At 33.5% G+C, this 13,859-nt stretch overlaps 2 protein-coding genes across 2 annotated transcripts; one reads left to right on the top strand and one right to left on the bottom strand.

Moving 5' to 3' along the window:
* Positions 1-5,847: 5,847 nt before the first annotated feature.
* LOC104826836 (wound-induced protein 1-like) lies at positions 5,848-6,846 on the bottom strand. Its single transcript, XM_010559755.1, has one exon. It carries the CDS (start codon positions 6,566-6,568, stop codon positions 6,230-6,232), a length of 339 nt encoding a protein of 112 aa, XP_010558057.1. The 5' UTR covers positions 6,569-6,846; the 3' UTR covers positions 5,848-6,229.
* A 2,082-nt stretch (positions 6,847-8,928) lies between these two features.
* LOC104826835 (phosphoglycolate phosphatase-like) lies at positions 8,929-12,626 on the top strand. Its single transcript, XM_010559754.1, has 11 exons — positions 8,929-9,173; positions 9,268-9,387; positions 9,566-9,634; positions 9,794-9,898; positions 10,175-10,229; positions 10,766-10,839; positions 11,138-11,221; positions 11,330-11,470; positions 11,573-11,638; positions 11,759-11,868; positions 11,939-12,626. The coding sequence occupies exons 1-11, from the start codon at positions 9,072-9,074 to the stop codon at positions 12,105-12,107; spliced, it is 1,095 nt and encodes a 364-aa protein (XP_010558056.1). The 5' UTR covers positions 8,929-9,071; the 3' UTR covers positions 12,108-12,626.
* The last annotated feature ends 1,233 nt before the right edge of the window (positions 12,627-13,859 follow it).

Genomic DNA, 13,859 nt, shown 5'->3' with positions numbered 1-13,859 from the left:
GTTAACTTACAAATACAATCTATCAAAACCACAGTTGTCCATTTTGATGCGGATTCATAAAAATGAAGTAAATAAGTAATATAGAAATATATCTAAACTAAATTTTATCTAAAAAATATTTAATTTGTAAACTAAAATCTATATATATAAAAGTTGGATTTGGAGGAATATGGTGAGGACACCTAGGATCCAACTCATCATCTATGTGTCATTTTATTTTTAATTTTTATTTATCATTTAATAATTTATTAGCTACATAAATTTGATTAATGAATAGGAAAAAAACGTCTACTCTACACACGCATATATACATTACATATAATACAATAATGGTTGTAATAAAACAAGAAATAAATAGTAAAAGGAGTGGAGTTAAATGTATCTCCATTTTTTTTTGGGTTAACTACCTTTATATTTTAAAGGTAACGTAATGGAAAATGAGGGACTTTTCATTGGTTTATAAATAAAAGATAAAATCTTATAGTTAAATAATAAAAACAAATATAAATAAATGTTGGGAAAATCATTAATTAGTCCACTAATAAAATGAAAATATCATTACCCTATCTCATATCTTAGGTGGTATTTTGTTCAATTTTCCTTTGTTATAATTAAAAATTATAATTTCATATTTCATTAAATAACAAAATAAAATCAACATAATATTATAATAATATATTTGGAGTATATACAGAAATTTAATTTTTCTTTAAAATTTAAATGCTTATATTTAATGAATAAAATATTTAAAAAATAAACCAAAACGTATGGTGCCCAACTCCAACGTCGTATCCATTACCTGTATTCATTAGTCCTTAATAACCACATTAATTATTTATTTTTTTCTAAATACTTTTCCTTGGTGTATTTTTGTTTTGTTATAGTCTATATAAACCCATCGATGGCTTCTTCATCGTGGTCACACACCCAAAAAGCCGAACCGACGCAGAAGCCTCCGCCATGGAATTTGACGAGAAGAGGAAGAATAAGCTCACTGGAAAAAGCAAATGATGGAAAAAAATCACTTTTTTCTTCCAACATGTATATATATATATATGTGTAGCAATCGACTATATGTTTTATTATAGAGAAAATCTATATATTATAGACCCATGATATATTTGTATCTTCATATTGCGTTATCTCTCTTCTTGCTTTCATGTGAGGAGGGGCAAAATGGAGAAATGTGATGGATATAGCCTTCTGTGTAAGAGGAGAGAGGAGAGGAGCTTCGTGTTTTTGTGAACGAATATAGGGAGAGAGTCAATGAAATAGAAACGTCTACGCATCTTATGTCTCTCATCTCCTTTTTTTTTTCTTTTCTTCTTTGAAATTACCTTTTAATTATTAATTTAGTATTTGATTTCACATTTTCTTATTGCCAAATAACAAAAAATATATATAAACTTAGATTTTAAATGTATAATGTATAATGTATATTCAAGTCTATATGTTTTTGAAATGGTTATTAAAAACAATATTTAAAGTTTATGACTTACTGATAAATATCTCTCAAATATTAAACTAATACAAAAAACTACATCACAATTGAGAAAAAAATTTAAAATATGTATTATTTATATCTATGACTATATATTAAAAATACTTTATATAAAAATAAACCGAAAAGATTATGTATATCCTATTTAAATATATTTAAATACTCTTTAATTCAAAATATCAAACTAAAATGTATGTAAGATCATAAAATGAATAAATCCATTGTGAAAAAATGTTGGTAGAGAGATTAGTGAATATATTATTATCTTCAAATGAAATCGATTGTTTATAATGTTTTTCTTTTCTTGCACGCACATTATCTTCGATGTTGTAGTAGTGTTCTTAAGTTCTTTATATTATCTTCAATAAAAAAATAGAAACAATTTGGATGTAATAAAATTCAAATTAAACATATATTACATGTATATATATATATGTTGGGGGATTCAAACCAAATACCAAAAAACTACGTCGTGGTAGTCATGGCTAGAGAAGTGGAGACAGATGTGAAGTTGGAGGATTCCGGTAATATTTCCAAAGTCTCCGATTGTGGAGAAGGAATAATCCGGTGGCTTCCGCCGTAGACTTTGACTCTCTTGAAGATAAATTTGGAGATGGACTAAACTTTTAGAAATTATGTTTTTTAGCCTCTCTTATATGGGAATAAATCTCCGTATTTATTTTGTTACTACTCAAAACTACATATATATAAACACACTTGTATATATACATACATATATAATGTATGTATGTTAGTCTTATATGAAGATTATTATTTTCATTTTCAAACTGTTGTAACTATTACTCACGATATTTATCTAGGAACTCATATGTATATACATATACATGTCTTTATATATATATATATGTGTGTGTGTGTTCTTGGTGAATGGGTTTCTAGACACACATATATACATATATATTTATGTACATGGTGGTATATATCTTATATGGATTCTTGATGAATGATCGGAAAAATGGTTGAGTTTAGGTATAGAAGAAGTGTCAAAGAATCTAAGAAGAAATTCGAGAATGTGTAAAGTACTACAAACGTGCCAAAGACGGCTTCAATGAGTTTTACATTTGACTTTTGATACTATATGTTTTAATGTTTTTTAGCGCAAATGATATTCATGTTGTTTCTTGAGATACACTATTGGTTTGTGTTAAAATTCGAGAACAAAATATATAACCAAGAATCATTTTGGTGATCAATATAAATTCCAAAATTAGGTGGAGTTAAAACATTATAAATGACAATATCTTTTTTTCACAATTTTTAATTTTCATTTTTTTGTTATATATAAAAAAATTCACGAATAAATTTGTATTAAAATACAAGGTAATTATCGACTCTTTTCTCATTTTATTTTTGCGTTATTTTTTAATGAAATTACACAAGTACCCAAAAGTATTATTTGAAGTTCGTTCAAATCGCAAAATTCAAATTAGATGAATTATGCGTTGTCGTGGAATAAGACAAAGTATACCATTGTATTGTTAAAATATTGTTTGTAAAAGATTTGCATATATTATAATTGATGGCGAAAAAATAAATTGAAAAGAATGGTGTAAATATATATATAACGAACACATAAACAATTGAAATTGATGGAACCGTCGGTAATTATGAAAACATTTGATTAGTGAGGGTTTAGTTAGGTTGGAATCCAATCATTGACTATAAGATATGTTTCTTTTTAGTGATTTAAGATTGTAAAACACAAATATAAACAAGTTAACGAATAATAAATTTCGTATTATTTTACAAAAAATATTTTTGTTGAAAAGGTTGATGATATTATTTGTAATATTGCAAAGAAAAAATTATGGATATGTTTATATAATTACTTGCCAGTATTGTCAAACAAAAAAATTATGAGTTTCATGAAAATACAAAAGAAAATAAAAAATATATCTGTGGAGTTTAAAATTGAATTTTTTTTATGATATATATGGTTAGAGTTTTGATCACAATAAAATGATTAAATTTACGAGTCATGTCGTCATCAAGAAATTGTTCTCCATTTAATATTAAATATAAAAATTCAATGTTTTAATTAAGTTTAGCAATATGTTTTTTAGCGTCCGTTAACTAATACACTCTTTGTCCGTTAACAAATAATTAATATCATTTTTAATATTTATATTAACAAATTTTATAAAAAAGATATCAAACATATACATCGTAGACAAAGACACATATCTGAACCATATAATGAATATTGATGATTTTACAACAATTTTATATTACAGATATAGTTTTCTCCTATATTAAATAAATTATTTATTTAAAATTTTTAAATTATATACCAACATATTTTAAAATATAATCGAAATATAATAAAGAATAACCCGCGCATCGCGCGGGTCTTTCACCTAGTAATCTATAAAAACCGATAAAATTAAAGAGAATTGAATGTTTTTTTCAAAAAAAAAAATATTCTGAATAATAAAAATTGAATCTGAAGTAAATTTGTACAGAACACAAAATAAATTAAAGCCCAGTATATTAATGAACGATTATAAGTTTGTTCAAAACTGAAAAAAATCTCAATCTAATAATTAATATATATATATATATATATATCTAAAGCTTATTATATCATTTCTTTTTTTTAATCAAACAAGGAAGTTCACCTGGGCCTTCGGCCCAACCTACATCTCTCTGGATTCGGGAGCAGCCTTTGAACACACAATCTTTGGCTATGCCTCTCTCTCTCCGCATGCTTGGATTCGAACCCCGGAAGAGGAACACCCTCACTTCCAGTCCAGATACCACTCGAATCTCTGACCTGGAGGAGGAACACCTCATTTCTGATAAAACGCATTAAGTTAAGGGAATGAAATATATTTATCTCAAGTGATATATATGTCAAAGTCCATCCGTCCGTGCACATTATTATATGTACACACAACTAATTAAATATAGTTCGGAGGAAATGGTTAGAGGATTAATTAATTAATTAATTTAAAAATATTAGTCAGCATCCGGGAATAATTACGGTGAGACCAACTAACTAACTAGTGGATATACATACATATCAATAACTATAAATGCCTAATGACTCACCTAATTAGGCACAAAATGAAAGCATAATGTAACAAACTTAAACCGAGTTTAACTTTAAGGATTCGGTCCTACGTTTTCTGTGTTAACTATCAAAATAAGTTTAGCAAAAAAACAAAGAAAGAAAAATAAATAGATAAAAAAAAAACTTTAAACCAGGAAGAATAATAGATGCCCACTAGAATATTAATATTTTCAATAAATCGATTAATTCAGTCTAATGTATAAGCGAATAATATTTTAATTAAATCAATTTATGTGCCTTGTGTATGTTATAGATGTGTTTTAATCTAATTACGTGGAGTTTGATTCAGAATCGAATAACCACTATCACTATCAATCTAGATCATAAGATATTAATAATTGATTACAAAAATTATATAAATAATTGATTATAAAATATAAGAAAACAAACATATCATCTCATTATACTAATTACCACCTTTTCCCTCACTTTCCAAATTCAACATTCCATTTAAAATTGCAGATAATAATCTTATCAATTACAATTTATGTGACACAATAATTCCTTTCATGCTATTTGTATAATGACGATATAATAATATATTGACTAATATAATTATCATACCATGTCACATTCAACTTTCAATTTAATTTATTTAATAAACTCCAAAAAAGACGACAGATTATAATTGTCCACATCGAACTTAAACGTTTCGGACAAAAAAAGTGACCTTCCTCGCTCCTTCCCCATGACATTACATGCCAGAAACAAACAAATCCTTTTTTTTTTCTCTGATTCAATAAATAAATATATATATATATTTAAAAAATATATATATAGTAGAGTAAGATGGTTGTTTGCTAGGCTTCGCATTTCAGTTTTTTGATTCAAATCCGGCTTGATTTTATTAAGGTTCCTTTTTTCGATTTAAATTATTTTCGGTATGGTGCCAATTAGGTTTTTAGAGATAATAATTCTTATTTTATATTCGTTAAGGTTTATCAAAGTTGTATATAATTGAACCCAATGCCAACTCCATGATAAATTTGGTTTAATATATTGAATTTAATAAATTACTATCTGTTCCATCTTTATACTAAATTTGGTTTGATTAAAATTTGGTTTAAAAGGATAAAAGATGTTTATTAACGAACGAAATCGACGATTTCTTCGAATTCCGTTTTCAGTTTTATCCATTAGATTTTTTTATATAAAAATATGCATTATCGGGTTCGACTCATTCCGATCATATATAGTATAATCTAATAAATTATGTTTTATATGGACAGTAAACAATGATTACAGTTACAGATAACGAATAATAAGCATCGGATAATAGACCGTATATGTAATAACAAAAATCACCATGCATATATCGAAAGAACAGCGCACGATTTCATCCCAAACGAAAGCGTTTATTCCAAACATCACATCAAAAACACAGAGACTCGTCATCAACTTGGGTTTCCCCATGTTGCTTCACTGAAAGACACGACACGACCTTGATCACACAATGACCGAAAGGAAACAGAGGAGAAAGATCAGCCAAACGCGGCCTAACGGGCAGAGCGTTTCTCACAGGGATCTTTCAGCCCATATATGACAGACCAATCAGAAATCGACACGTAAAACAGCCTTTATTTATCTAGATGATACGGGGCTGTGACTCGATCGGAACTATACCTTTCTCTTTTTCAAATCGCCAGGACGAGTCCCGGGACGGATTTCCCGGCCTGACCCGAGAATTGGCTCTCCCACACGGATGGGCAATGCACCGGCGAGATCTCAGCCGTCGGTTTCTTCTGTCCAACGGCGGAGTTCCCGATCCGCGTGACGACGAGGGAGGTGTTGAAGTATTCCCTCACCTGGGTGATTATCCCATGCGTGACGGTCCAGGCGTGGATCCAGGAGATTGAGCGGGTGGAGTCGCAGCCTTCGGCGATAACGGTGGGTCCAAAGGAGACGACGGAGAGAGGGACAAACTCGAACTCGAACGGCGGAGACGACGGTGCGTCGCCGGTGAGGATGCGCATCAAAAACTGGTCCGACGGCGGGCCGTGGAACCACCACTCCAGATCGGCGGCTAGGATCTGGTGAACTGTCCCCACGTCTCGCGATCTCAGAGCCTCATATAGCGTAAGAACCACGTCTCGGTTCTTCTTCTCCGATTCCGCCAGAATCTTCTCTTCTCCAAAGTTAGCCAGTTCTTGAAGAATTTTGAAAGACGAAAGAGGGGGAAGCGAAAGATTCAATCGAAAACGATATATAGATTGAGAGAGGATAAAGAAGACGAAGAATCTAGGTTTTTAACGAGCGTTTCGAGCTCGGCATTATATAGGGGAGGTGGTGAGGTCGGGAAATAATTCCCTACGCGGATTCTATTTTTAGGTTACCGTGGGGAGTGGATTATTCGATACGTGGCGAACTGTTACTGGTGAAACAGTTTATAGGGGACCCACGGTGTGGTTGTCCTACGTGGCGCAGTGAAGTTACCGAAAAGTCAAGCCATCCATTGTTGATTAATTAATCCCGCCACCTAATTACATGGAAAATAGTTAATATTTACGACATTGTGTGATGGTTTTCGTAATATCAGTAATAAAAACTATATGAGATTATCGAATCAACGGATAATTGTTTTGAGAGAACAAAATCAGTTGTTTGAAAAGCGTAATTGATGTTGAAAATAAAAGATAAGTACAATTGATTTTATATTAAAAAATAGGATAAGATATATTTAACTTGATTTTGTTTTCCGTTCATTTATTTTTTATTTAAAGACATATCTAATTATTTATTATTTTGAGTTTTAATTTGATTAGTATTATGTTTGCTTTATATTAGATTTTTGTTAAACATATAAATTATTAAAAAAAATCATCTGAAATGTTCAATTACTTTTATATTTATATTAAATCTGGCATGTTGAGAAACCGAAGAGGAAATAAAACCATTAAATCAACAAGTACAACGGTCGTTAAATGTAATTTAATAAAATTATGGTCCATAATTTATAATTTTTCCGGTTAATGATCAATTAGTTAGGAAGAAAGGGATTTGTCTACAACATTGCACCGTCGGTCTGTAACAGCATGCCACGTGTCCACGGGGATGGGCCACCTTGTACTGCCTTGGGATGCCGGTCAAGGGTTGTTTAAAAGCTAGCGCAACGACAAATTTGCATTAAAACCGGTTTAGCATCCAGTTTGGTACAAATAGTGTGAACCAAAATCAATTGAATTCGAAGATGACGACGTTTAGATATTTGAAATAAATGTTGAGTTAAATAATATCTAATAAAATATCTAACGATTTTAATTTAAAAAATTTGATATTTTTTCAAATCATATGTGTAGGAATATTTAAAATTTTAATTAATTATGCATATTTTTTTTTTGTTTAGAAAACTGTTGGATTAAGATGGGCACTAAGCTACTTTGCTATGCATTGTGCATTAAATAATGAAATTATTGCACAAAACTTTATTAGACCGACAAAGAAAGCCACTAATGATGATAAGAAAGAAAAAAAATGGATGAAATGGAGTTCACGAAAACGACGATTTTTGGTTTCCATGCATATGAAAAATATATTTACAAATTAGGTTTACTTCAAATTACATATATATGCTAAAATAACCCTTTTTAGTATCTCTTGTTAATTCACCGTATCATTCGCAAAACAATCATTAGAGACCGGATGAATATTGTGATAAAAGTTGAAATATTTATGTAAAATGTATTTTTTAAAATTTTATATTTTTTATAATTAGGAAATTCACTGGGTCTTTGACCCATTTAATCGCATATAATTTGAAATCAATATTTAATCTTGTAATTAATTGCATTCTCTTCTTTCCATTAGTGAAATCAAACTCATAACTCAGAGTTACTTTGTCACATTTCGACTAGTGGTATAAATGTTGGTAAAACATACGAAATTCTCATGTTAATTAGATTTTAACCGTTTTAATGAGTTTTCAATCTCAATATAAGATCGCATAGATCTCGACGGGTTACCGGCGAGAAGAAATCAACGAATTCTCTCTAAACCAAATCTTGAATCCGAAAAACATTGGGAAATACCACAATTAGGATATATGATGAACTCGTTTTATTTGTTCTCGAGTCACGTGTTATATATTTTCTTTTATCACATTAACCAGTAAACTACACACTGAATTTTAGTAGATCGTCGTCTCCTACTAAAGAATGGATCGTGAAATTCAATTTCAAACGGCCAGATAATAACACTGCTCTCTCCACTTGTATCTCAGTTGTAAACTTCGTGACGTTTTATTATCCTTAAAACGGCAGAAAGTGTGACGCTGCAAGACTAGAACGGCATCCAGATATATGGACACGATGCATTTTGCAAATTTCACTTCTCCGTCATCTCTCCACCAGAGACGTTCTCTGGCTCGAAACGTATGAACCAGAAAAAAGATTCAGGGCAGTTCCGTGAGCAATACAAAAATTTTGGAGCTTTCGTGAAAACCAATGCGATCATCTTCTAAGAACAAGACAAACCCTAATTATGAACTGCTCGTGCAGTAATGGCTCTTCGTCTCTGCTCGTCTCATCCAATCCATCGTTTCGCTTCCCCGGCTCTTCCTTCACTTCGAATCTCACCTTCTCCGTCAGTCTCTCCCTTTATTTTGTTCTGAAATTGCTTCGGTTTGGTTTCGAATTCGATGGGTTTAATCGTTAATTTCTGCTCTCTTTTTTTGCAGACATTGAAAGATGGGTCGTTGAGGAAGCAGCGTTTGGTAGTGAAGAGCGCTGCGGGGTCCGATGAAAACGGCTCCATGGATGTGTCTCCGCTCAAGCCGAACAAGCTCTTCATGCAAGAGGTACTCCTGCTTAAAAGCTCGGAACATACTTCTCATGTTGTATAGGTTGTTCTCGTCGTGTTCGGTGAATCGAAAGACCAAAGTTTGGCGTTCCTGGATGTCTCTTTTCTCCCTTTTTTTCGGTTCTGTAATTGAGGTAGGAATTTTCTTTAACATATCGCTGCTTGTTGATTTCAAGGCGATTGGAGCTGAATATGGAGAAGGGTTTGAGACTTTCAGACAGGATGGTCCTCTTAAAGTCGATGTGGTAAGAGATACTAGTGCTTGTTAATGTTCTACCAGACTTTGCTTTGGCTCCAGATTCTAGAGAGTTACTATGTATGCTTAGTGATTTATATGTGAATTCAGTCGAATGCTTTGGTTGGGAGCAAAAAAATATGTAACTTGTGAGTTTTTCCATAAGCAGGATTTCTGGAACGAGAGATTGCAAGAGGGTTTTCTTCAAAGAATACGCTACGCAATGAAACCGGATGAAGCCTATGGTCTTATTTTCTCATGGGACAATGTCGTGGTAATTCCCATCAACTCTTTGACATCATCTTAGAAGCATTAAAATATCGAGCTGAATAATTGTCTGCGAGTTGGTTAGTGCAAGTTCTGTTTGCTAGGAACTAGATGCTGTACTTTGATCCTACCTCTGGTTTTTATGGTACCGCCTTATGAACCTGTATACTATCCTAGTATATGGTCAAATATCAGGCAACCTAGAGTTGCATGGTCATGTATTTGGACTTTGGAATCAAGAGCTCTCATTTTCTCTATTCAATTTCGTGGATCAAATGCTTAGGCGGATACTCGGAATTTAAAGTTGGATGCGTGGAAGCAGCTTGCTGCTGAAGAAGGCAAGTGTTATTACTCTTTTCCCCTTAGATTATTATCCAAATATGGTACTTGCCCATATAACCTTTCTAGAAGAAGATTATACATTTTCCAAAGATATTACTATACAAGTACCAGTTAGCTCACCTTCTATTAGTGGAGATGTGATATGGAATGGACGCTTGTAGTAGTGTATAACTTACTTGTTATGCACCGTGACTTGACATTTGAACTGTTATATTGAGATTAATCTCGGTTTCTGATTTTTCCATTTCCCTCACCTTCTATTAGTGGAGATGTGATATGAAATGGACGCTTGTAGTAGTGTATAACTTACTTGTTAATGCACCGTGACTTGACATTTGAACTGTTATATTGAGATTAATCTCGGTTTCTGATTTTTCCATTTCCCTTTGTGGCTTTTTGGTGGTATGTATAAGAGGTTTTTGTGGCATTGTTTTTTCTTATAATTTGTTAGAAACCCATTTGATCTGGAGAACGTAGAGCTGATTCCTTCTCCACTGATACATGTACTTTTGGCGGTTTGGCTTCTGGACAGGAAAAGAAATCCTAGAAGAGGATAACATCCAAAGACTGATGCTGCATGCAGGCGCTGACCACGTGTTGCGCAAGGTTTGGAAATCTTTTATCGGTCTGTCATTTTCTTGGATTTGAAATTCTAATCCAACAAAAGCATACTTGGCATGCTTTGATATTCTTTGATTTTGGGTACGGAGGTTGAATGGGACATGGGTGCTTCAAATAGCTGTTTAAACTTAGTCATAGTCTCTACTTGGTTCATAGCAGAAGAAAAGGTGGATTTTATTTTTTAAGAACAAGAGGAATAAGAGTGGGGGAAAGGGATATACTAATGGTAGATATCGTGTCCTTGATTTTATTTTTTCTCTTACTGTTTGCAAAAATATTTCAGGTGCTGTTTTGGGAGACATCGAAAGATGAAATAGACAGATTAAAACACAGGCTATCACAGATATATTACGATAGTCTTGTAAAGGTAAGGTTTTTTCTTTGTCTACTGCTGTGTAACATTGAAGAGGATACGTCCTGTTGTTATTATCACAGATATATTACGATATTCTTTGTATTGTTATTATTATATCAGCTCACAAAACCAGCAGAAGGACTCAAAGACTGGCTCGATGCTGTATCAACGGCCCGTATTCCTTGTGCTGTGGTCTCAAATCTTGATCGCAAAAGCATGATTGATGCCCTTGAAAGAATGGGACTTCAAAAGTATTTCCAGGTAATAGCTCTAGAGGACATGATTATATGTCATAGGTTGATAAAAGAATAGATTGGATCGTTAAATAGGGTTTTGATGATGATCTTCATTCTCTGAAATCAGGCACTAGTATCCGAGGAAGATGGTATGGAGTCAATAGCTCATAGATTTCTTTCTGCAGCCGTGAAGGTATGTAACTGTACGCTCATATTGACAGTTCCATGCATCATGTTCATGCACTTCGTTTCTGTTGAAAGTTCAAGAAATAGTTTCTCGGGTTCTTGGAAATGTCCATTTTTTTTCGTGCAGTTGGACAGAAAGCCGTCAAAGTGTGTAGTGTTTGAGGATGATCCAAGGGGCATAACTGCTGCTCACAACTGTACTATGATGGCTGTGGCATTGATTGGGTCTCACCCGGCGTAAGTACACATTCTCTGCCTCTACCAGTATCAGGGATCAATATACTGACTAAACCCTAGAAAACTGCAGGTATGATCTGGTTCAGGCTGATCTCGCGGTTGGAAATTTCAACGAGTTGTCGGTGATCAATCTCAGGAGATTATTTGCAAACAAGGGTTCTACTTTCATGGAAAGGCAGAAGCAAACCATAGAAAAATCCCCGCCCAAACGAAAGCTCACCATCGATACCATATTCTAAAAGCATTGGGTTCTCGGGAAGCCGGTTTGAGAATCTGTTTGTAGGTATCCTATGATCAAAGGCATCGCCTTTTAAGGTTATATACTGTTTGTTGGATGGGAAACGAAAACTGGCCAGATTGGAAGTGTTGGGCTGTTGAGAGTTGCGGCTGAGGATCTTCTCGGCAGCCAAACAGAGGCCCTTTGCCTGCAGAGAGCGAAGGGTATCTTCCTGCATTGTTCCGTTGGAGGAGTGTGCACTCTCCTTGGGTTTTTTTTTCTTGGATTGTTTGGCATCCGAGAAAACGACGGAAAGTGAGGGAAGAAACTGGACAGAGAGCCATTCTTGAATTTACTACCTACAGACAAGGTATCATGGTGGGCTTCTGAAGAGAATCAGATTCCGGAAAAGCCATTCCTGCGAAGTGTAGAACATATATCCATTGTGTTACAACAACGTTGCCGTATACTTGTAACTTCCTGTCTAATTACGAGCATTGCTTAAAAAAAGTAAATATACATTGCATGAAAATTCATCGTACGCCTAACTTGGATGACACGTTATACGTAAAATACACATGCTTACCCATATTTTTTTTATAACCAAAAGCTTCACTGGGTCTTTGGCCCACTTAATCCCTATATATATAAAATTAAGAAAAATCAGCTTTTAATTATATATATATATATATATCTAGTGAAATCAAAGTAAGTTTTTTTTAATCATATATTAATTTTTAGGTTTAGACATATGTCTACACGGGTGTGAAAGACTTGGGGAAGAAGAGGAGGGTGACGTGGACGCGGTCAAAAAATGACGGTGTCGTCTTGCATATGCTTTTATTAACGAAGCAGTTGGGAAGTCCACTTGTATTTTTTTTTCCCTCCACTTTGACATTTTGTTATTCACATGGCCCATTTTTCATATTTTAAAATTATATATATATATATATAATGTAACTAATATGTAATTTTTTCTATCAATTTTGACGGTCCACCAATTTCATTTCCACGTGTAATAGAAAAACACTGAAAGTTTTAAGTCGATAAAATCACCAAAGGTATACAACCCTAATTTGCATGATATATTATTTTAAAGTAAAATGGTCCGAAAATTCCATGCATATTTTTTTCTGACCACGTCATCAATTAAAAAAGAACTCCTATTTTAAAGCATTGTTTTGTAAATTGTTCAGATTCTCCTGCGTAATAGATATTTAGGTCGTCACAAGTCTCAACTATGAAAATATTTATTTATTTATTTAAAGTGAGACTTTTTCGGAGACATTTTAGTTGGACCGGAAGCTGGAGACTGATTCTTCAACTCCTGAGTCCGACACTTGCCGCGTAAGCTCGGCATCGGCTGCTGACTTCTACGTACACATACACACGCATATATGCATTTATGTGTATATATATATACATTCATTCGAGCTTCACCAACACCAAGGAAGGAGAAAAAAAAAACAGTGTTCTATTGGAAACAGACAAGAGAGAGAAATGACGAAGATCTCTGGTTTGCTAACGATGCTCCTTCTCATCTCCGTATCACGGTTTGATTCTGTATCGGCGGCGAGGGTTCTGCCCGGAGAAATTTTCCCCGTTCTCGATGACGTCATCTTCGCCGGAGAGATCCCTGTTCTCAAGGAGGAGAGTCAGCAACCACCGGTGGTGGGTTGCGGCGAGGAGGGTCATGGTGCGGCTCCGGCGACGTCTTCGCCGGGAATCTACGCCGGGAAATATGGTTCGTTGGTGCTGAATGCTCTTCCGCAGG

Source organism: Tarenaya hassleriana, unplaced genomic scaffold, assembly GCF_000463585.1.
Source record: "Tarenaya hassleriana unplaced genomic scaffold, ASM46358v1 Cleome5, whole genome shotgun sequence".
NCBI lineage: Eukaryota > Viridiplantae > Streptophyta > Magnoliopsida > Brassicales > Cleomaceae > Tarenaya > Tarenaya hassleriana.
The sequence above is the reverse complement of the archived record's forward strand: the minus strand, read 5'-3'. Positions and strand labels throughout refer to the sequence as shown.